This window comes from Gymnoscopelus microlampas, assembly GCF_963454915.1.
Source record: "Gymnoscopelus microlampas genome assembly, chromosome: 13".
NCBI classification, from domain to species: domain Eukaryota; kingdom Metazoa; phylum Chordata; class Actinopteri; order Myctophiformes; family Myctophidae; genus Gymnoscopelus; species Gymnoscopelus microlampas.
Window position 1 is genome coordinate 33,625,265 of NC_139950.1, and position 24,043 is coordinate 33,649,307.

The 24,043-nt window shown below is 42.3% G+C and overlaps 1 protein-coding gene across 4 annotated transcripts in view; it reads left to right on the plus strand.

Moving 5' to 3' along the window:
- bicc1a (BicC family RNA binding protein 1a) overlaps positions 1-24,043 on the plus strand; it is a 78,519-nt gene that overhangs the window by 21,633 nt on the left and 32,843 nt on the right. For all 4 annotated transcript variants that reach the window (XM_084075546.1, XM_084075547.1, XM_084075548.1 and 1 more), the window contains exons 2-6: positions 469-515; positions 11,844-11,913; positions 19,804-19,883; positions 21,137-21,295; positions 23,982-24,035. In XM_084075546.1, coding sequence (XP_083931672.1) covers positions 469-515; positions 11,844-11,913; positions 19,804-19,883; positions 21,137-21,295; positions 23,982-24,035 — 410 coding nt within the window. The remainder of the gene's footprint in view (positions 1-468; positions 516-11,843; positions 11,914-19,803; positions 19,884-21,136; positions 21,296-23,981; positions 24,036-24,043) is intronic.

A 24,043-nucleotide genomic window follows, 5' to 3' on the forward strand; every position in this document is an offset into this window, starting at 1 on the left:
GCTCACAATGCGTCACAATGCGACATTATGCAACAAAGTATAAATTATCCATTATATACAGACACTAATGTTTTTTATTTAAAAAGAAGTGCAGTAGCATTCAAAAGAGGTGAAAATCGCGTCCGAATGTGGTATGATCATCGCCCATTAACAGCTACCATAAACTGTTCAAATATTTTCACTGGATCCGTCAATTTATTGCATAGAAGCTGTAACCCAAGCAAAGGGATTACAGAAAATCACAAAAAAAGGAGTGATATCAATAGACGAGGCCAACCACAACACCCTAAGGAATGGTGATCCACAAAGCTCCGGTCATAATAATGTGAAGATCGTAATACCCTGACACTTCCTGGACCCGAGCATGATTTTTGGCTTTGTTACTGTTACACTGTATGTTTAACATTGAACGGCTCCATGTGGTTATACTGTACATTGTTTTTCATTTTCTTTCTGTCTCTCTTACAGCTGCCTCTGAGGGTCGAGTTAATGGCGGAGAGGATTTCTTTCAGAAGGTGAGTGCATAGTGTGCTGTCGGACTGTGCTTGCAATCGCTTTGGGATAATGTTCTAAGCCAGTGGTTCCCAACCTTTTTTGCTCGAGACCCAAAAGAGAAATTTGATGTCTCCCCGGGACCCAAACTAGTGAAAATTACTATTTTCACGACCTCATAAACATTTTTGGGGCGGTGTAACCGCCCCCTATAAGTGAGGTTTGGACACTGACCAATCCTGCACCGTGATTGGCCAATAGTCTACAACGCAGTCTACAACGCTAACCATTCCACAGTCAATGCAAATCTATACTTTTGCAAAGTCAGCCAATCACATTACAGCTAGTGTCATCACCACCACTAGCTGTAATGTGATTGGCTGACTTCGCAAATTCAGGACTGTGATTGGCTAGCGAAACACATGACACATGTGCAGCCCTATGAATAGCAGTGGACTTAAAAAACACATTTATGTTTTTTTTAAGTGAGTCATGTTGTGATGACCACACACCGCCCACTTCACACTGGGTGTGATTTTTTTTATGAATTTCTTAGATTTTTGGGAAGTTTCAGAAATTCTCTGGATTTTTTTGTATAACTTTCTATTTAATTTCTGAACGTGTTTTTCTTATTTTAATAATTACACATTTTTTGTAGTAAAAGAAAAAAAACGGGGGAGAAAGTATATTTACTCGTGACCCATAAAAATGGGACTGTGACCCACAAAAGGGTCCTGACCCACTGTTTGTGAAACAGTGTTCTAACCCACTGAGAAGAGAACTTGGCTCCAGACAGTTGTAAGAGAGCAGATGTCAGCTGTGTCTCCAGTTGGTCATAATTGCGGATCAAAACGTAAGAGAAATGTATTGGAATGGTACCGATTTAAAACCTCTCCTTTGTCCTGACCATGCAATGCATCTGACGAGCACTTTTGACCTCAGTGCCTGTTTCAGCTCGTCATTGTATAGAATAGACCTTCTGTACAATTAAAGTTTAGTCTTTTATTTCCCAGGGAAAGAACAGGAAAGCTTTATATGCCAAGTGCTGTCTCACCAAATAGTCTTTGTTGCAAATATAATGAGGATTGGCTGGTCGATACACTCTAAAACTACTGTAGAGCAAAGAGGTTGGTTTTGCGGTAAGAAGCCTCCTGGATCTGATATGGCCTTTGAGGTCGATTTTTTTTCTTCCCCAGAATAATTTTTCTTTAAGACAGAGAAGCATATAATATTCGTCATTTATCAAGGGATTGTACATTATACTGATTTTATGCCCACAAAAAGTCCAAGCAGTAGGATTGACATCTCGTGTGGCTTCTCAGTAACTGATGAGCATTGTGGTGTATTTTCCCCTCATCTTTTTCTTTTTCAAACCATCGTGTGTGATAGATGCAAGCAAAGACAACATGTGCAAGTCTCATTATGCAGCCAATATTTGTATATTGGCTAGGTTATGTACTTTTCAAGGAGAAGTTCACCCAAAGAATTACTTAACATCTATTGTTTACTCACCCTGTGATGTCTTGAATACAAGAAGAACATTCCTTTACGGTGAATTGAATTAAAGTTAATTAAAAAGAAAATGTTCTGAAACATAAAGTGATGTTTTAAAAGTAGTGATATTCTACTGGATAGAAGACGCTTGGGATCACACTGTGAGTGTTGTTTTGGAGTTTATAATCCAATTGTTGATATAGTTTTGCTGCTGTTAATCTTGGCCTCAATTTACTTAAAATCAGCAAGTTTTTTCTTTGTTTTTAGATCACTGTAAAGGAAACAAATTCTCCTTGTATTCAAGACATCACAGGTTGAGTAAACGTTAGAAATAAAGTCTTTTTTGGCTGCATTACCATTGTTATCCAAAATACTGCTTTAATTAAGTGCTGTACTGTACAGTATGTCTTCAAGTTTAATTTCAAAATGCAACATGTGCGCACACCAATAAGAATCGTACCATAACCTGCATTTTAAGTGTTGGCATGAATTTAGACTCATGCATACACATGAGTCTTCTACATGTGTAGAAAGTAGATGTGGTTGTTATCTTTTTTCTTTTGTGTCATGTGATCAGAGATCATTTTCAAGGTTTTCCGTGAGACATAATTGAACTTTCATGCCAGTTATTACGTAGGTGTCTTGATAATTATGTGAAAGTAAACGCCCTTGTGTCTGTGCTCACTGGCTCCTGTTTAAAATCTGGTTTCCTGGATAAGCTTGAACTCCCTCTATACTGTAGTCTGTTAATGGACTGTAATGAAATGAATGATAGACAGTGGTTTGTTTTAGCATTCTCCTTTTGTCTATTTTCCGTCTCTATTTTCTGTTTGGAGGTCAGGAAGCTGAGTTAAAATGTCAAAGAGAGAGGCAATTTAACTGTCCCCGTCTCCCCGTAGTCGTGCTCAAAAACCAAGAAATGCGAACCAGGCGCCATCAAATTCCACTCGCCGGGGTTTTAAACATGAACTCTGGATGTGTTTGGTCTCGGCCTCTTGCTTTGGTTTGGGGAAAACAGTGGTGTTTAAAGCTTAAGATATCCGCTGACAGTATCGAGCTCACTCAACAAAGTCAGCTGACACAGTGTAGTCAGCACTGGTGCTTTGGCTTGGCTAGTGATGGTTTCAAAGCCTCCGAATTGGATACTTTCACAGCTCTTTTGTAAGGATGGTGCTTATTAGAGGTTAAATTGTCAATAATTATACATTATAGTGCAGCTGTTATGCTTGGCAGCCTGGGAAGCGTTGCGCTGAAGTCATGTTTTTATTGTAGAATTTCCGTCTGGTTAACTCGGTATAGCTGCCCTCTGATAGCATGATCACCATACACACCCAGTTTAAGACGGGAAAACACACCCTGACATCAGGATCTGAGGGGATCATTTCAAAAGTAAATGGATGAGGTGTGCAGAGTGCCTTGAAGTTGACGAAAGTGGAAACTTTTAGTTGGTCGCCTTCCTATACTTTCGCACGCGCACACGCACACGCCCATGCACATACACACACACACACACACACACACACACACACACACACACACACACACACACACACACACACACACACACACACACACACACACACACACACACACACACTTATTGAGACTAATTTATGACATACTAAACACTGCAAATCCCTCCCTCCCCCCACATACTGTATAAGCAAACATATGATCATCTGTGAAGCTGTACACAAGCATACATAATATTTTCAGACTTTACGAGTGAGATTTGACTGTTGGCCCACTATTGCTTCTAGTCAAAGATGTGGAGTGCAGCAGTTGACTATTGAGAGTGAAAACAAAACAATCCACCGCTCTCTCTCCCTGGCCTGGTCTCTGTGGTCAATCAACCCTCTTACTCACTGTCTGTTTGACTTCCTTTGAGTCCAGAGCAACGTTTTTATAATGGAGAGCAGGCAGTCCGCCCTCCTTGTCAAACACTTTCTTTAGTCACTGAAAAAGCAGCAGGGCTTGCCTTGCAGACAAAGTGGGATCACAATGCTGAAAGTGCCGCAGCTGAGAAATGAACCAAACGTCAATCCCCGCGGCCCACAGATTCTCCCTCTTCCCGTACATGTTCCTCTCCTTCCTCTGTCTTTGTCTCTCTCACGCTCTCCTCTTTGCCTCTTTCATGAACCCCCCCCCCCCCCCCCCCACACACACACACTATTTTCTTATTGTCTTCTCTCTCAGACTATTGAGCAGCTAATGTACAGAACAGGGGATTTTTCAGCTGACACCAAAAAAAAACTTGGACCAATGAATGCAGTTTAGCTTTCGGGCTTCTAAAGCCTGAGTTATGTGTAGTTGTGCACGCCACGGGTGTCATGTACTGGAAATAGCCAATCTACATGCTCACAACGCGTTGCAGCGGGACACGCTGTGAGCTTGTACACTGGATCAGCTATTTTCGGTGCATGACACTCACGCGCAACTAAGTATAATTCAGGTGTAACTGTTGGAGTGGCATAACATGGCATGCACCATTGGGCCGTGAGCCTGTGATGATCTGAAAAGAGGGACATTTTAGAGCAGATAGCAATGGACCACAGAGAAGCTTTGGAAAGACATTGAGGTGACAGATGCTTTTGGGCCCCAGAGCCAGCCCCCTTCAATCGCCCCCCCACCACCATCCATTACTCCTTCCCCAGGGTTGTGGTTCTGTAAATAATGCCAGGCGTGATATACAACTGCCAATGCACTCAGATCTCAGCCCAGACAAAAACTGCTTCATTAGTTAAGAAGCCCTGAATTACCATCTACAATTTGTCCCTGAGATGGAGCAAAGAGGAAACCGTTTAACTGCCATAGTCGTATGTTTGGTTTGCCAGAAAATTAAAGACGGTGAGAGGAAGGAGAAAGTAGCAAATTCTGTAAAAGATTGGATAAATATAGTGCTATCACAGCAGAACACATAAGCAGATATGTCTGTTTAAAGTTTAGTGGTTGCATGTACTGTAAATCAGTTCCTCATGTCCATGCAGAGTATCCTCTTCCTGATGCGTTTAAACGGTAGGATGTTTTTGTGCAGGTGACCTTGTAATGCAGGTTACTCTCTCTCAGCCCTGTGCACACGGTTAGCTCTGCCTTAAGGTAGAGAGGTCTAAACCCCACAGCCACAGGGCTCATGGTGGGAGTTGAAATCCCGTGGGGATGGACATGGCTTATTGTGCTGCTCCCATTTCTGCCTTTTCTTCACAAGCCATCTCTCAACTCAATGCAGAACACTACACACACACACACACACACACACACACACACACACACACACACACACACACACGCATGCACTCGGCCACTCGCGCATGCACGCGCATGCATATCCCAGCTGAATCAACAGCTGCACCATTGCAGGACAGGACAGGAAGCAGGTCTTACTCCTGCCATGTTGTTTGCTGTTGCCCCCCCTACACATGCACACAGAGTCACGTGTGTGCAACATATGTGCCATTTTTCATGACACAGGTCTTAATGACATCCTGTTTGATTTGAGTTACAGCCCTGCACATGTCTACCTGCACCTAGCACCTTACTATGAACCAAACATCTCCTCCCCCCAAGGTCTAGCTGGCCATGAAACGGATCACAATCATAGACCTGCATATATTCATATGCATTTATTCCTTTCAAAACAGGGCAGATTGGAAGAGAAAAGGCAGAATGGAACGTTAAATGTATAGTTAACCTAATTTGTGCAATTATCTTGACCTATTTGAAAGGTATTTGACGGCCTCTTCATAAAAATAAACGCCATCCACCCTTTAAAATGGTGTGTGGTCTGCCAGAAATCACTCCCATCTGCGGGCTCGTGCCAAAAACAGCATCGCTGGACAGGAAACAAGTTCCACTGAACAAAACCCTATAGAAAAAGTCATGAGGGCGGCAGGAATAAGTTAAGACTCTTTAAGAAAATATAATTGCGTTTACCTGTATCAACATACGGCTGTCATTTTTAGCGTAAGCACCATTATTCCACCTACTGTATGCATGCGTACGTTCTGCTCTGCTTCGTATTAACTGCATTTCCATATTCCGTCTTGGACAGGATTGGAAATAATTGGATCTAGAAATGTATGCTGGTCTGGTTTGATATAATTCTTCCTTTGCTTTATGGCTACACAGTTGCATAATTTTATCAACAATGTATTTTCTAAAATATTGTGCCGTAACGTGGGCTTTTGTTGTTGTTTTGTCTAATGATTAAACATTTTTGAGGGTCCTTATTACAGTGTATATTTGCTACAGTGCTTTTTAAATTAAACTCCTCTGAGAGTTTGAGAATTTATTTTGCCCGAATAACAACGTTTCAGAGAATTGAGCTAAACGCCATTGTGACATAAAACAGAAACCTCTGCTATGGGCCCATGAGACTTATTAAAAAAAATAAAAAATCGGGGAGGTGAGGGAGAAAATTGTGGGAGGGGGTGTAAAGGAATTCCTCTACATCACCAGGAACATAATGTTCCAGAAACGTGGTGTTTTTGGATCATGCAGCTGATGGAGTCAACATGTGACTTTGGTTGATGGACGGGGGGAAAATCTGATTTAGCTACAGGGGGTCATTTTGATATATTGTACTGTATGATGCTCTCATAGATTCCTCAATACTGAAGACAGGGGGAGGGGACGACATGATGTAGATTGCAATCTCTCCTGTCTAGGACTAGCACTAAACTCAGGAAAACAGAGCTTATCAGATTGGTTTGGAGCCTAGATTTTGCTTGTGTGAAAAGCCATACAGACTAGAGGCAGGTGGCCTGGTACACACTGGTGTACTGTATGTGGATGCTTAACCACTTCCTTGTACAATGATATGTGAAAATAGCCGATCTACAACTCGGAACACCTCACATTAGTGCTGCTATTTTCAGTGTGTTGTTAGGTTCTGGGGAAATGATCATATAATATTTTGGAAATATCTTCCTTCCTCTATAACAGTGGTTCTCAAACTTTTTCATGTCAATGACCCCCAAATTGACACTTATTACCCCACGGACCCCCATTTGAAAAGATAAGCCAGGGACCCCCATAAGAGAAGGTTTTTACGGCTCTCTAGCAGTGATTCTCAACCATTTTAATTTCAAGGACCCTCCAGTTTATCATGCATTAGATTAGGCTACGGACCCCCATTTAATGGCATTTATACCTCTGGGACCCCCATTCATATTGTAAAATCAATGTTAATTTAACTCTGAGAGTGTACAGACTCATAAGGGTCCATTTGGTTCCTGTCCATTATTTAGCTGGGAACCCCCTGGAACCCCCTCAAGTACCCCTGGGGGTCCCCGGACCCCACTTTGAGAACCAATGCTCTATAAAGAGGTTCAAAGTCGTGAAAGCCTAATTTGTACAAAGTTATTTACTTTTCCGTTGATATGTTATTTTGTCGAGGACATATCACAACACTTCTTACCCGAAGCATAAATTAGACTTGAAAATGCTAGTGACTGACGAAACTAGTGATCACATTCATACAAAATGCTTCATTTATATATAAGGTTCCTGGTTCGATCCATGGCTCCCCCTGTGTTAAGTGTCAAAGCATTCTTGAGCAAGACACTGAACCCCTAGGGCGCTCGCTCGGGTGGTGCAGTGGTAAAGTCACTGCCCACCACCACGGAGGTTAAGTGGGTTCGAATCCACCGTGGGGTATCCGGGTACACAAACACAATTGGCCCGTGTTCGGGGTAGGGAAGCTGGGCGGGGAGGGTGATATCGGTCATTGCACGTACTCCTACGGGCTGGGGCGGCACCTGTCAGTGGAGAGTGTTGGGCGGGAGGAGTAGGATGAAGGCTCTACGTCCTCGGGGCTCCTCACTGGCAGGTGAGTCAGTAGGATACGACAGCAGTGACAACACAGAAATGTGTGTGGGAGGAATTATTTGGCATAACGACTAAATTGGGGTGAAAAAGGGGTAAAAAAATGAAAAAGACGCTAAACCCCTAACTGCTAGATGAGCGGTTTGGTGCGTTGCATGGTTTCCACTGCCGTCAGTGTGTATGGGTGAATGTGAAGTGCTTTGGATAAAGGCGCTATACTGTACAATTTTTAATGTCTGAAAGAGAGGTGGCCATATTCTCCCTGTATCCAAAATATGATGGTGCTGTGTGTTACTCAATAGAAACCAGTGACTACAGTAACACAGTCAAGGGATTGTATGACAATGACTCCTTGGCACGATTCTAAGGTGCCATTAGAGAAAGATAATGCCCCAAGACCTGCATCAAGGGCCAACATCTGATGAGCAAAGAGGAACTCTACAGTATTTCAACAAGACACATTTCTTATGCAGATGTGTTTTGCAATGAATATTTGGCTGACCGCACTCTTTTATAAGTTCCAGTGAGGAATGCAAACAACATTTTTAGTTTTGTTTAAAAGGACAGAGAATTCAATCTCATTGTTTTTGGTTGTAAATGTTCTACACCAGCAAATCTAAAAACAAAACTGCACTTACAGGTGGCTTTAATAAGGTCAGTGCTCCTCACCTTAATGCTGCTTTCCAGTGTTAGATATTATTTTGTGGTCAGCATTTACGGTTGATTATATCAGGGGTTCCCCATTGCTTTTACATGCCAAGCACCCCAAACAGCCATAGCAGCTGGTTGCAGCCTGTGGCGCTTATTGCGAAATGGCTTAAAAGAAAATGGCCAAAAGAGAAAATTGTGAGCTTACCACGTGTTGCATCACGATGGATTGTGAGCTTGTAGATCTGATATTTTTGAAAATGTTTGAAAATAACGTGACAATAATGCCCCCCCCCCGGCGGCACCAGGCCATGGCCCTCACTTTGAAAACCTGTGGATTATATAGTATGTTTTAGAAACCCAGTGAGGCTTGAAGGGCCTTCCACTCAACCATCATGGTCTCAAAGAGTCTGTAGCAGCAGAAGAAAAGAGAGAAGTGTAGCTATAGGCACAGATGAGGTCGTCCAGACCAGCTTTCAGCCCCACAGGAGCTCCACCCGTCAGAGTGAGTTGCAGGCGATACCAAACACACCAGGGCACTTCCAGAGGCACATGTGGAGGAATTTAGGCATTTCCCTTGGTGATTCATGCATCGATTTCACGCGGAATACAGGGTGTTGTCTTGACTGGTGTGGCTGCTTTTGCCTTTGTTTCATAGCCACAAGCCAACACAAATATTAATGCGAAACACTTTTGCTTTTTGTAATAGTCCCAAATCCCAATGCAGTGTCTGTGGCAATCGTGGATTGCTGTAGCACTGCATATTTATGCTTTTAAATCAGGTTATTGGATGAAGTGCACAAAAGACGAGCGCAAAGCGGTCTGTTTGTATGCGTGTTATGTGTACAGGATATGTATGAATGTACTGTATGTCACTGTCTGCCTATTTATCCACCAGAGAGTACTGATAATGCAAAAACAAACTTGGACTTTTACACAGCCATGCACACAACCAGGCAAGCCTTTTTGGTAGAGAAAGCTCACTTGGTAGAGTGTCTCTCTCGGTCATATTCGCCCATGTGAGTTTTACGTGACTCCTTGCATAACACTTTGGACTCCCGGGGTTACTTAAGCAGCGGCCGCAGCTCATATAATGGGGCTAAAGTGGTCCTAGGGTCCCCCAGCTCACGTGGCTGAGACGGCCAGACCTCTCATTTCTCCTCCACCCTAAAAACACGAACCCCTGGTATGCGTTAAAACAAACATGCACGATAGGACCTCTGTGAAAACATGGAAAGTGAAGGACAAGGACAGATCCATCTGGACTTATTTTCTGGGACGCCTGACTTGTTCTTGAATAAGAGGGGATTTGAAGACAGACTTTTTTTCCCCTTGCACTAACACAAACCCACTGCAAAAACTTACCAGCTTAATCATATTATAATTTGCATTCAGGCTTGAAAGATATTGTAGTAAAATGCATGAAATAGTCTGCGTTAGCAGACCTTTTGGCTGGTTTCAAGAATTTTCATATGATTTTTTTAAATACATTTACTTGAAACAAATGAAATGACGAGTTACGTGATTACTTCTTAAAACGACTGATATCATGAAAAAGTAAAATGTCTTCAAACCAGCTAAATGTTCTGCTAATGCAGTAAGATAATTTGACTAGAATATCTTGAAACAAGCCCACCACTTGCAACAATGCAAGTAATAGTAATCACTTGAGCTCGTCAGTTTTTACAGGTTGGTAAGGCAGAGCAGACGGCTGATGTTCCCCAGGGGCTCAGTCTGGTTGATTCCTGCTCAGGGTTCGGTAAGCCGGACCGGGGTGAGTCTGGTGATGGAGGAAACGGTAGGGGAGGTGGGATGTGTATAGTAGAACCACTGAACAGAATGCCCTCGTCCTGTTGGACAAGGGCTTTTGATCAAACAGCCTTGAGTGTGTGTGCGTGCGCACACTGCTGCCCCATGTATTTTTAACCTTTGAACATATGCTCCTGGTTACGACGAGTAGACTTGTCAAAAGGTTTTCTCGTTGATCGCTGCTGACACTTTTCACGTGTGCCAAAGCCAAGTGGACTCAGTGGATTTTTCAGGTTTCATTTTTTTTGTTGCAGGGAACAGGATGGGGTTGGGGGTGTCTAGGAGAAATAAAACAATGTCTGGATGCATTATATAAGCTTGTGTTAGAAAGCATGTTTAAACTGGACTGAAACGTTTCTCCAACACTTTGACTTCTCTGGGTCTCCTTGCATTACACGGCTGACCTGCACCCTCTTTTGCCCGTATGTGTTTTCAGAGTGCAAGGCCTTTTGTGTATAATCACTGATGGCTGAAGACTGTATTTCATAGCCATGCTCCAAAGACAGCATGGTGCGAGGGGTTTCAGTATCCTGGTAGAAGCAATGAGGCATTGTCCACAGTTTAGACGAAGCCAAAGCCACATTCAGTACATGGAAGATTCACCGCAGGCTTATGATTAACGCTGTCCAATGCTTAACCATCACGAAGCACCCAATTCATTCATATGATACTGCAGTATTACATTGCTGGGAGTTGTGTTGAGGTGCTTGTGTTTAATGTTTAATTGGCTTAACCACCTAAACCCTGCCCCAAGGGCCTATTCGTTGTTCCCTCCTCTCTTCTCTCTACAAAAATAGTCAATCTACAGCCTCAGAACGTGTTGCAATTTTCAACTAATTTTGGATTTATGACATGCCCAGAATAGCGACGCTAGCTAGGGTTCATGACAGACTGCAGTTGGCATTGTTGGCATTATCACCTATTAAGAGCAATACATCTAATGAAAGCTTTGGCTTCATAGTTACTATATACAGTATCCACTTGTTTTATAAGCCACATCTGTACTACACTAAGCCCATAACTGTAGGCGTGTCATTTACATTCACAACCGCGCTTTGGTTGACAGGTTGACGGCCCATTGATGACGTTAACGTCTGGATCAAATGGAGCAGTGAGGGATGCTTGCCAATAAAAGCATCATAACTTTCCCTTTTTTACGACTAACTGTTGTACAGTACAGGTAGACACTGGAATTGGACAATAAAAATCTCTCATGTCACTAGCTAATCTAGTCTGTCATTTCTGCAGAGCACCTGCTTATGTTTGGGTGAGATGTTAGGTGCCGTGTGGGAGGATTGGGTAAAATAAATAATCCAACTAACAAAATGTAACTTTAATTTCATTACTGACAATCAGAAATGATGTTCAATTAGAAGCTTGAATCGAACAATGAAGGTGAAGCTGAGATTTAGGTCAAGAGTCTATGATAAGTACCATTTTCAGTAATCTATGTGGTGATTCATTGCCTAAATGTCACATAACCTATATTTAAAAACAATAATCACATTTGCAGTGGAATGGCATATTTGCACTGCAAGTCACTGCAACCAATGACTCATGACCCTTCTTTGTTCTAGGTCATGGATGAGACCAAAACGCAGATTGCATGGCCCTCCAAACTGAAGATCGGAGCCAAGTCCAAAAAAGGTGAACATTTTCTTGCTCTAATATTGTGTATAGGCAGTGCTCCGAATGACTGCCCCAATTTGCATAAGCTTTTCTGTATAGCCTGCATTTGACTCCAATGCTTCTCACTCCACTTCACAGTACACAAGACAAGTACTTTGGTCTGGGGAAAGATGTGGCAATAATTCCTAAACAAAAAAGAAAAGAAAGAAAAAGGGAATCTTGAACAACTTAGTCTCGTTTGTTCGCCCTCCGTCTGAGTCAGTTTAATGATTAAGAACCTGTGTTATTTTAACCAGAAGAATGTTCTCATTGACGTAATTAGCGACAGCAAGGACGTATTTCAAGGCCACGCTAGCATTCACCTCTCAAAACTCAATCGAAATGTTTGAATGTTTATGAAGATGAAAGCTTGCATACTTCTCATTCCTCACTGGTTCAGTAATTTTATCTGCGTTTGTGATTCTCTCTGGGGGTTGGTTGGGTGGGGGGGTCGGTGTGAGCAGTGGGCTGTGGGAGTTGTTGGAATTTCTCTGGACTTGTGTATTTAATAGCCAAGTTGTTTCAGCATTCTTCTGCCAATAAAATACTATCGAAGCTATTTAAGGTTCTTCCGGGAGGGGGGGGTCGTTGCTGTGCCCGCACCCTCGTTGTTGTCCCCAGGAGAATTGCCAATGTGCATTTTTCGAACCACATGTGGAATCCAGTTGTGTTATGTAACTTCCTGAATCCATACCAGAAAGTTGACAGGCATACATTGGAATTTTGTTGCACCAGTTTTCCTCTCAAAAGCAGTCAACCACACATCTCCACCTAGCATCACTAAGCAGCTACCCGCCCCCCACCAACTATGTGTTCATTCACAAAACCTGCAAACCGCCAGAAATGCTGTTCCGTGTGTGAGTGAGACTATTTAAAAATCTGACCTATGATTTGTCGGCCGTCAAGACTCTCTCCGTCTTGCGTAAACCGAGAGGAGCGGAGGGGAAGAATGTTAGCTAATCACTTGCAGTTATCTTACAGGCGAATGTGTGTGCTGCATTCTTTTGCGTTCCAGAGAAGAAACACATGTGTTATGGACCATGTGGTCCATAACAACCTGGGGTCATGGGATGAGAGTAGGAAAAGAGAGAGAGAGGGAGGGTGGGAAACAGAGGTAAGGAGAGCGTATATTGTCGCTGTCAGGCTGATTTTCATGACATGACATGTTCCAATGGATCTAATGGAGTTATGAGATTCAGTCACAAGCTCCAATACTTTTCAATGGTTAACCACTTAAAACCTGGCATACCTATTTTGGGCATGTCATTATAGGCAAAAAAATCACTAAAGTAGCCTATCTACAAGCTCACGACACATTGCAAGCTTGTAGATTTTATATTTTTGCAGATTTTTGGGTGGTTAAATCATTTTGAAAAGATTTAAATTCAGAGATTTAAATTGTGACCAACAGTATTGATCTATTAAAACAAAAAAGGAATATGGAGATCCAAGGTTTCAAACCGACAGTGACAATATTCTCTTTCTCTTGCTATTCTGAGGACCCCCTCGAAAACAAAATTTCGAAATAAAATAAATAAATGAACCTTGATGTTTAGTAGGCAGGCACATATGTAGCACTCAGTTTACATACACATTTGCCCTCAAAGGACCACAATAGAAATAAGCTCTGTCACCTTTTTGTGTTTTATCCTTTCCACAGATATGTACAAATATTATATTCACGTGCTGTATGTGCACTTTTGTCAATAAAAACATGAAACAGTCAGTCCAGACAACACTGAAAAGAGATACACGTTCCTTTGCACACTCATCGCTCGTACACTGCTTATCACTACGCGAAAGGCACATCTGCTTTGAGCTATCGCTATGATCTACCCTTGAAGCATCCAATGGCACAGCTGTTTTGTCAGCGAGGGGGAATAATGGATTATTTTGAGTTATCTTATGTAATCTTTACAGGCGTTATTTTGCCTTGTTTTGATTGTGGTTTTCCTGTGGCGGCAGCCAGGGATCTGTCGCACTCCATAGGATAGGAGCAGATGTGAGAGGGATTCTTATGTGTGCATCCTCTCTTGCCATACACGTCCTCACTCTATCAAAGTGCCAGGCTCTCTGCTCTATGCATCACCTGCAGTGTCAACTGCTCGAGTGTGATGAGGCCAGTTTTGTGCCTCCAGAGTGGCCCAACATCCATATGCTGTCAAGCAATTTATCATATAAGAGCCATATCGCCAGTACACAGGCCACTGAGGCCAGGCTCATGTTACACACCTTCAGAATAAACTATTTAGCGTAGGCTACAACTGTATGTATGTACAACTGTATGTGCTATGGCAGGTTGAAGAATAGGAAATACACTTTATTTGTAAAGAATCAAGATAATCCCTTGCTATGAATACAAGCTAATATAACTCATTTTAATAGCTATAATACAATGTTACTCTCATGCAGCATTGAAAGTCATTGACCATATTTACGCAGCAGCCGTTTTGCTCTTTCATACTCTGCAGGGAGAGGGAAAACTCACCCTGACGGGGTATATGAAATGAGAGCAAAATTGCCACCATGTGATCTGACCTTTGTACCTATTTGTAAATTAATCAAAACTACTACAGTGGCATTTTTAAGCTAATGTTAATGTTCTTCAGTAATGATATTCCTTCCCAACCATTGACACAGAGCCACCAAATATTGAACAATTACAAAATGGCCGTCTTGTACTGGATTTTAGCCAGTTCCGTTTTAACAACATTCCCGCAGATGTTTTGAATGAGAATTGCCCGGCCAAATGGATTTAATTCCCTGCATTTGTGTGGTATTTTCGGATGTAAGCCTTCGCTGGAAAAATACTTTAGCATTGCCAGTACGGAGATGAGGGTCAAAAGGTTCCTTTTCTGTCAAGTGAAAATGACCAAGTCGTGCGACTGAAAGCTTTCTCCCGGCAGCTGCGTGTCCACCTTGTTATTGTTTGTGTTCATGGATGCATGTGCCAAATTAAGACTTAAGGTGTTCATTTTCGATTCCACAATCAATCATCTAATGAGAGCGCACATGGCACAGTCCACTTCAAAAATGCGGGGGTGTTCAACATCACGACTCTGCAACGCTCGTTTAGCTTGGCTAATGTTTACCAGATGTGGCGCTCAGGTTAGATTTAGAAAGACGGGGGCTCTGGAGGGGTCAGACGCCCCCTGATGGGCAATACGGGCACCACAGGAGGAAGTGGAGGACTTTGTGTTGTCTTCAGCAACAGCTGTATGTTTGGAAACTTTCCTGGAACAAATGCTGTGCCTCCTGAAGGGTCCCTGTCTGCTCTCTTGCTGTTCTTTCTCCTTGTTGTTTTCCCGTCTCAGATGGCGCCCACCCTTCTTGTGATGCAACACTGTTTGGATTAAGGAGGGTTCGTCAGAGCTCTTTTTTATTATCTTATGTTTTAGGTTCTTACGTACATGCTAAAGGCCTGTTGTTCCTCTCTTGTGTGATCTCAGGGTTTCTCTTGTAGGAGGCCCGGCCCCCAAAGTGTCACTGTAACTGCATCCACTCTAGTTAGCCTGAGACTCTGCAGCTCACACGGTCCCCTCTGCCCATAAAATACAGAGCACTGGGGCTTCTAAACACACTTCCCAGCAACGGCATTCCACAACCGAGCCAACCCAACTCACTGCTCTCTGAAGGGGGACTGGGCTTGGATCGAGTGCTGTCCCTCTCATTTTGCTGCCCTATTGAGAATAGTTTGGTTTGTTTTTTTTGCGAGTGTATCTTTGATGTGGGCTATTGTGCATGATACAGTGAAAAAAATAAAAAACAGTTGTAAACTGAGGATCTCTCTCCTCATCACAACGAGGGGTCTTTATTTCACCCTCACAGTTTTAGTTTTCCACTATAATATTTTTTATTTATTTTTTCCCCCCAACTCGCACTTTTCCCCTCCCGAGCTCACAAAAAGCCGCAACAGGCAACAATGGGGTTCTCTAAGGTCCTGGTTACATTATAACAATAAATGTGTTGGAGTGAGTTTTGTTTGAGGGCTGTACTGTAAATCTGAGATGCTCGACCTGCGTGTGCTAGGAGGAGCATTCCTGGAAGGAGGCTTAACTGACTTCCTGCTACGGATGGCAAGGGGGATGAGGGCCGTGTGTGTCTGTGTCTTTATGTTTGTGTCTGCATGTGCGCATGTGTCCTCTAGGGGTCTGACATGGGATGGCGCCAGATGCACACTGTATCTGACGCTATTCAGACACTACAGGGCTCATGTTAGCCGTGGATGGTTTAGGTATGCAGTGTTTGGTTATTTTAGCTGCAGTTTCGAGGCCAAAGGGCTAGTGTCTGCAAGTGGAGTTTACTCAAATAATTAGTACCTGTACTTCTCGCACAGTCTACTTACTGCATGATCCCCTGATATATTTACAAATTGGGATATCACAGCCTCAGTTGCAAAGTGAGATCTAGTAATTTCGGTGTCATTTATTTTCACTTCTAGCGTTTGAGGATTTGGTTGAATGTGTATTGTAATAGCACAAAGAGAACACACACAGCCAGGCACACACAGGCTCATGTATACATACTGACAAAGAAAGGGAAAGATGAATAGACAGAGCTCATGACATGCTTTACTGCAGTGGTTTTCAACCCTTTTCATATCAAGGCCCATTATTTATTCGGCATTTGAGCCACGGACCACCATTTGATGAGATTTAGCCTCTCAGACCCAAAATATTTTGTTATCGTTCGATATCATTTTGTCCACAATTCCATGCTGTATTGATGTACCATAGGAGAGATAACCGGTAAACGTTGATCAAAATAACAATTCTTTAAGTAATGCAGATGTTTAACAACAATTTAACTTGTGAGAGCCTAACAGGGTCCATTTGGTTTCATTTTACACTCTCAAGAGTTAGAGATCTATAAGGGTAATTCTGTTACCAACTCCATCATTTAGCTGGGGACCACCTGGAACCCCCTCAGGGACCACTGATGGTCCCCGGAACACTGGGTGAGAACCACTGCTTTACTGTAATGCAATGTGACAGACAAGGAGGTTCTGAGGAATTAAGTGAAAGACAACTTTCTCTATCTTTTATCTTGGCAAATTCACAACAGAGCCATTATCCTGGGACATTTTTAACCCTGTGTTTCTATGCGCTCTGCCCACTGACTGGCTGTCTGATTGTGCTTCTACTCTGCTGCAGCTAGATTGGTTTGTGACTATAATAGACTTTAATGAGTCACCAGACATAAAAGCAGCAATTACTGTCGCGGTGCATCCAGTGATCCCCTGCAATTTGTTGACAAAATGCACATTATGTCACATTTGGTGAAATCATTTTAACTTCTGTCCCACTTTCACATTCCAGCCTCTGCCTCATGTTATGTTTTGTTCTCTCTTTCTATCCCTCTCTCCCCTCTCCCCACTTCCTCTCTGTTTCTCTGCAACTATTGCTCTCTTATACTGTACATCTACACTGCTCAGCCCTGATAAATCACAGTAACTCTCACCTGCCCTCCTTTCAACGCATTATCCTCTTCCTCCACCCCTTCTCTCTCCTCATTCTCACACACACACACACACACACACACACACACACACACACACACACACACACACACACACACACACACACACTCACACTCACACTCACACACACTCTCACTCACACACACACACACACACTCTCTCTCTCTCTCATGCAAACGGAACTCGTCTCAGTCTAGAGCTATCCAAGCAATTCTTATTCCGCAAGTGATGTTGACACTTGTTAGGCTGTGAAAGTGTTTTGTAAGTGAAATGTAGTACATTTCATCTGAAGAAAAACCTAATTGTCTGACAGTTTGTGAAATTCTTTAATTAAGTATGGAGAGATTTAACAACAAAAGTCCTGTCTTAACACATTTCTTTAAACATTTGTAGACCCCTTTTTATTTATTTGGTGGACCCCCTTTGCATGAAGTGGACGAGAAAATGTCACTGTAAATACTTCATGTGGCTGCAGCTATCCCGTGCACTGTCAATTTGAAACGTTGATTGGTTGCTGTCACAAGAGGTCAAGAAACAACCAATCATAACTAAGTTTGGTTATTTTATTGCTGACATGGAAATTCAGCAGATAAGCGAGCATCGGCGCCAAGGGCATGATAACCCACATAACGTGTGTGCGTGCGCGCATGCATTTGTATATAGAGAGAGTGTGTGTTTTAACAGGTGCAGAAATTTGGCTAGTACAGCAGCACATACAAGAAATGTTTCAAATGTCACATTTCTGGACTCCAGGAGGTCAGTGGACCTTTGTGTGTGAATCAAAGTTCCACAAGGTCTGGAGAGGGTGGTGTAGGAATTAAACTGCAGGTAGTATGAGGACATCGTTGGGTGTGATGCTAACGTTTGCAGATGTTGAGACCATGTTGAGACTGATGTGCTGTTGTTTGAAGTGATACTGGCCGATACCGATATGATGAACAACTTGTGCATTTATTTTTGCTTTATACTGTACTGTAAGTCATCAGTTCAATGATGGATATAATGTCGGTCTGTACGTAATCCATCCACAAGTCGCTCAGCAATCTTATCAGCCATGATGTTAAAGTGTCAAATCGGCTTATCAGCCAGGATGTTAAACTGTCAAATCTGATTTCATCTCCATAAAGACTCACAAGATGTGTTTGAGTGCATCTCAGTGCCCTGCAGTGTTGCCAGATTTTGCGAGAGGAATAAGCAACCAGGTCTATGAAAACAAGCCCAAAAGAAGCGACAATAGGCCAAATGAGCACTTTAAACGTATGCATCAGTTGAGAGTTGCTGTAACACCTTATTTTCACTTCGGGATGAATAAAAGTACCTACCTACCTATTTGGGAGTCCTTGACATGAAAATGTTTGAGAACCACTGGTTTAAACAACATTAAGAAACAAGCCCAAATAAACAACAACACACAACCTGCAACTGCCAATCATTTACAAGCAACTTTACAGAAAAATAAGCCCAAAGTCGCTTATAATAAGCAGACATGGCAACACTGGTGCCCTGGTGGTGATAATGGGTGAAGTTAAAAAGCCTCTTGTAAGCCTATATTGTATTGGCAGCCCAGCCGTTGGGTGTCACAGGTGATGATGTGATGTCTTTTGATCTCATCTTTGTTTTGTCAGAAGCCAAAGAATTATAACCGTGCTGTTTTCCCAGTCAGAAGTCAAAGAATTAACAGTGCTGTTTTTCCCAGCACTTGACAACATTAGACCGCTGCTCTGTGTTGAATTTTTGTTTGGCGAGTGACACTACTTAGCAACGTGTTCAGTGGTGTGACGGACAAAACAGGACTTTCATCTATTCCCATAAATCTGACTTCATATACTTTGTGGAATCAATTCTTTTTTCATTTGAAAATATATAATTTGTGGCTCACCGGGTAGGAGCGCATACCACATGGATAAGGGCTACAGGTCCTTCTCACAGTTGGCCCCGTTTCGGGTCCGATCCGGATCACTTTGCTGTGTGTCATTGTTCCTCTCTACCGCCTTTCTTGTCTCTCTTCCTTGTCATATCTGAATGAAGCATAAAATGCCCAAAATACAGCAAATCTTCCGTCAGGTGATGAAGCCAGGGTCTTGATTTCTGGCAATGGCTCGAGAGCACCACCAGACCAGCACGAGAATAAGGCGATGAGATCAAATCCATAGCCAATTCCATGCAGCATGGTTGAAGCATCCTTTCAGGTCCTTGGGCTTTGAAGTATTGGAGTCGATCAACTGTGCTGTGCAAATGTCCAGATTCAGTCAAGGGGTGCTGCTGTGTGTCTGACACTGTCGGTCTCTCACTTAATCTTACGTTTTTCTCACATGGTGAACACACACTTGTCACAAATGATGTGACATTGTTTAACCTTATACCCCTCTTTTACCTTTCCTCTCCTGCAGATCCCCATATCAAGGTGTGTGGAAAGAGGGAGAACGTGAGGGAAGCCAAAGACAGAATCATGTCTGTCCTCGACACAAAGGTACAGTACTCTCACTGCAAGGCTTAAGTTCAGTCTGTGCTTTATATGCCAGTTGTTTTCCAAACCTTTTGTGCCCAAGGCACACCAATGGGCAAGTCAAAATCTCAAGGTACACCTTTATTCATTATTTCATAGTGAAAATAGCTGATCTACAAGGTTTGTAGATCAGCAATTTTTGCTCATTTAGAAACTGTGAGCAAAGAACATTTAAAATAAAATTCTAAAAATAAATCATTTTCACATTTGTAACATTTGTTATAGAATGTGCCTCTATATTGGGAAATGAGTGTGCAAAAATAGTCATTTGTAATTTGTGGCATTTGATATATTGCAATAATAATGTGTCCACAACTGCATGTGGTGCTGCAGACAGAGTGGTTACTGAAGATGGATGAGCATGCAGGGCCTGTCTCCATAGCAACAGATGACATACTCGGCAGAGTGCACGCTTGCTCCCCCTGTTGGCAGTCAGTCATCAATGTCTTCAAATAATAGCCGGCCTTAACCTCTCCACACACACAAGGGCAACACATGATTTGCTTTGTTGACAGGGTGTTTCATATTGCTTTTGTCATGGAAGGAATGTTCATTTCCCGGCAAATAAGCAATATAAGCAATCAATTAAGGCTTCTTTTTTTTTTTAAATCTCTTTGTTTTTTATTTTTTCAAATAGCAATAGTAAATACTGTGTTTTTGATACTCATCTGCTTCTCTTTTGTCCATAATGAAAGCATCTGAAAGAGTTTATGGGTTGTGTGTTGTTTATGAGGCTCATGCAGAGGACTGATGCTGCATGGAGAAATAGACAAACGCCAACGAGTCTTGTCTAGCTGCTTTGCATTATTTGTGCGTGCTCATACAAGCACCACACCTGTCATTTATTGATTGATGACTTATGATGGGAATTATTAACTAATGCATTTAATTATGGAGAACAATAGTGGCCCCCATCACAACACTCAGGACCCCACATTAATATGTATTTGGCCCCGGATCATCATCTGAAAAGATGTCGTGCCAGGGATCCCCATAGAAGATTTGTTTTGTTAAAATGTTTTGAAAGTAGCTGTTCTGCAAGCTCACAACGCGTTGCATCGTGACACATTGTGAGCTTGTAGATCAGCAATTTTCAAGTAGCCAATGTATATGGGGTTAAATTAGATTGTGACACTATATTAACACATTGAATCCCACTTTGAGAACCACTGTGCTATACAACTTCTATTAATCATCATCTCTCTCTCTCTCAGCAGAGCAACAGGGTAACCCTGAAGATGGATGTGTCCCACACGGAGCACTCTCATGTCATCGGTAAAGGGGGAAACAACATCAAGAAGGTGATGGAGGAGACGGGCTGCCACATCCACTTCCCGGACTCCAACAGAAACAACCAGGCAGAGAAAAGCAACCAGGTCAGCATGGAATCAATTGACAATGTAGGCATTTAGCTGACGCTCATAACCAGAGTGTCTTAACAAGTGCGAGATCAGCGTAAACAGAGTAAGTTTGAACCCGAGTCAACTAAAAACAAGGTAAATAGTCGTAAAGTAGAGTGTGAAGAGAACAATGTAGCGGCTCAGAGAAACTAGGATACCAGGTAAAGTATGTAGATGAGGTTAGACATAAGGTGTGAGGTGGTGACCCTTCGGTAGGTCCACATTAGCAGCAGGTAGGTACATGAGATTAGAAATGAAGGTGCAAAAGTCGAGTATCAACGCATTTGTACATGAGATTTGACATAAGGTATGAACGCATTGTCAGGTTCACACAGAATGGGAGCCTTCTTGTACAGTTCCTGGAGGGACGGAAGCTCACCTCCCATTATGCGCCCGGACGACCGCACCACCCTAATGCATAACAAACTGGGGGTCCTTATTAAAATTAAAAAGGTTGAGATTCACTGTTATAACCCCTCCTAACATACTCAACATGATGAGTTTTCTTGACTCACTGAAGCATAACACCCTTCATAATGTAGGTCAAGCGAACCAGCCCCTCTATTGATCTGCGTATGTGTGTGCACGGGACCCCCTCTTCCTTTGGTGTGTCGCCCAGGTGGCGCTTAAATCCTAACCTTTTAACTCAACAAAAACTATGCATAAACCAAACCTTAACCATAACCTCACAAACACTATGCCTAACCCTAACCTCACAGAAACTATGCTTAAACCTAATCTCAAAACTACGTCCACCTGGGCGAAACACAGGTAAAAGAGAGAGTCAAATATGGGCGCACCTCATCCAGTAAATATACCAGCAAGCTCCTTGCTGTCACAGGCTCATTAACCTGAACCAGGCAGGTTGCAGAGAGCAAGTGCAGATTGCACCCGCAGTAATTACCATTAACCTACCTGTAGCTGAGTGTTTCAAAGAGGGGCCATGCTGCCAAGCACCACCCAATTAGACACCCAGTAATGCTGGGTTGTCTACTGTGTGCACGTGTAGAACTGCTCTGTGTAACTCACACCTATATCGTCACTTTTCAGTGAAGAATCTGAATCAGCATTATTATTTATTAGTGAGTGAAATGATTTTCTTTTTTGTGTGCGTTCCATCGTGTTGTAGTTTTCGGGAGAAGAGAGAAGATATAGTTAGAGCAGGAAAGAAGGAAAATAAAAACATAGGATAGAAACCGGTCAAATAATCATAAAGATATACTGTACATATACTTGTGTAGTAGCATCAATTCAAAGTGTCAAAACTGAATGCCTTGAATTTTATGTGTATGCGTTCCATGTTAGCGTGGAATTAAGGGGTGGTCTATGACTGAAACAGATGGACCCCCTTGTCGTTTGTTTTGTTTTTTTGTACCAGCTGGTCTCAAACACCAGGGCTTAATTTGAGCTGAAGCTCTGATTAAAGTTGGCCTCAGTCCTGTGTCTGTGGGCCAAGTTGTGGCTCGCTCCTAGTGATGGGCATTGTCGTTCTTTTCAGTGAATGGAATCATTAGAATCAGTTCACTAAAAAGATTTGTTCAAATGTTTCCTTCAGTGTTTGACCGGAGCTCCGTCTGCGTAGTCCCCCTCACTGAACTGAAACACAGTCAAACATTCAGTTCGACTCATTCAGGTAGTGAACCTAACGAGATCTTCAGTCATTCGTTTGCAGGGATTCACAGTCACTGAGTGAGAGACCTCCTCCTTCAACCAGTGAACGAGATTAAAAGCTGTTTCGTTTACTCAATCAAGACATTTCATTCGCAAGGACAAACGGAGCCCGCCATACTCCAGGAGCTCAATCAATGACTAATAATGGCTTGTATTTCAGTCTAACAAGTAAAGAAGAACTGTATTTTAAGCCAATCAAAATTTTGAAACTGACTGAGAAATGAAACACTCCTGTATACTTATCTGAATGGGGTACTCCACGGGCCTAGGTCCGCTAGTATTTCCCTCTACACCAAATCTCTTTGCTGAAAATAGCAGATCCACAGATCATCATAACGTGACATATTGTGAGCTTGTAGATGTTGTTAATCGTTCAAGTGTTAACAGTTCTTAATTAGTAGTGAATTAGTTCAGTTCATTCACCCAGAAGATCAGTTATATCGAGTGAATCGTTCAGCAACAACACATTATGATGAGTAGTCATGGATGAAAAGAAGAGATAGAGAGGAGGAGTGAAAGAAGATCCATTGGCAAGATGTCTAATTAGAACATTTATCTTTCCTTTTCATTTCTGTCGCAATTATTTTAATTGCGACCCTCAAACTGGGATGGATGTGTTGAAATGGCAATTTCTGTAATTATAGAGGCTGGGGGTTTTTCCATCCCAGTTTTGTAAGTCAATGTCATGCTAAAATCTCCACATTAATTTCTCACCATAATGGTCTTGTGGTTCTTGAGTTAAAAAACATAAGCTACAGTATGGAAATTAGTTTGGCAAGTCCCAAAGATAAATTTGGCTACAGTTTAGTATTTTAAAGATTTGCTTGGGAGGAAGTTTTAAAAACTTTTCCAATTTTCACTCACTTTAGTGTGTTCAAGATTTTAGCTTAGAGGATTGGACAGTTATGTAATAAGAGTTATTATATTTCTTGGACAGGATTGGGGTTCATTTGCTAATATTATGCCAATTGTCATCTCTCCATGTGAACAGGTGTCCATCGCAGGGCAGCCAGGAGGGGTGGAGGCAGCTCGAGCCAAAATAAGGGTAAGTGT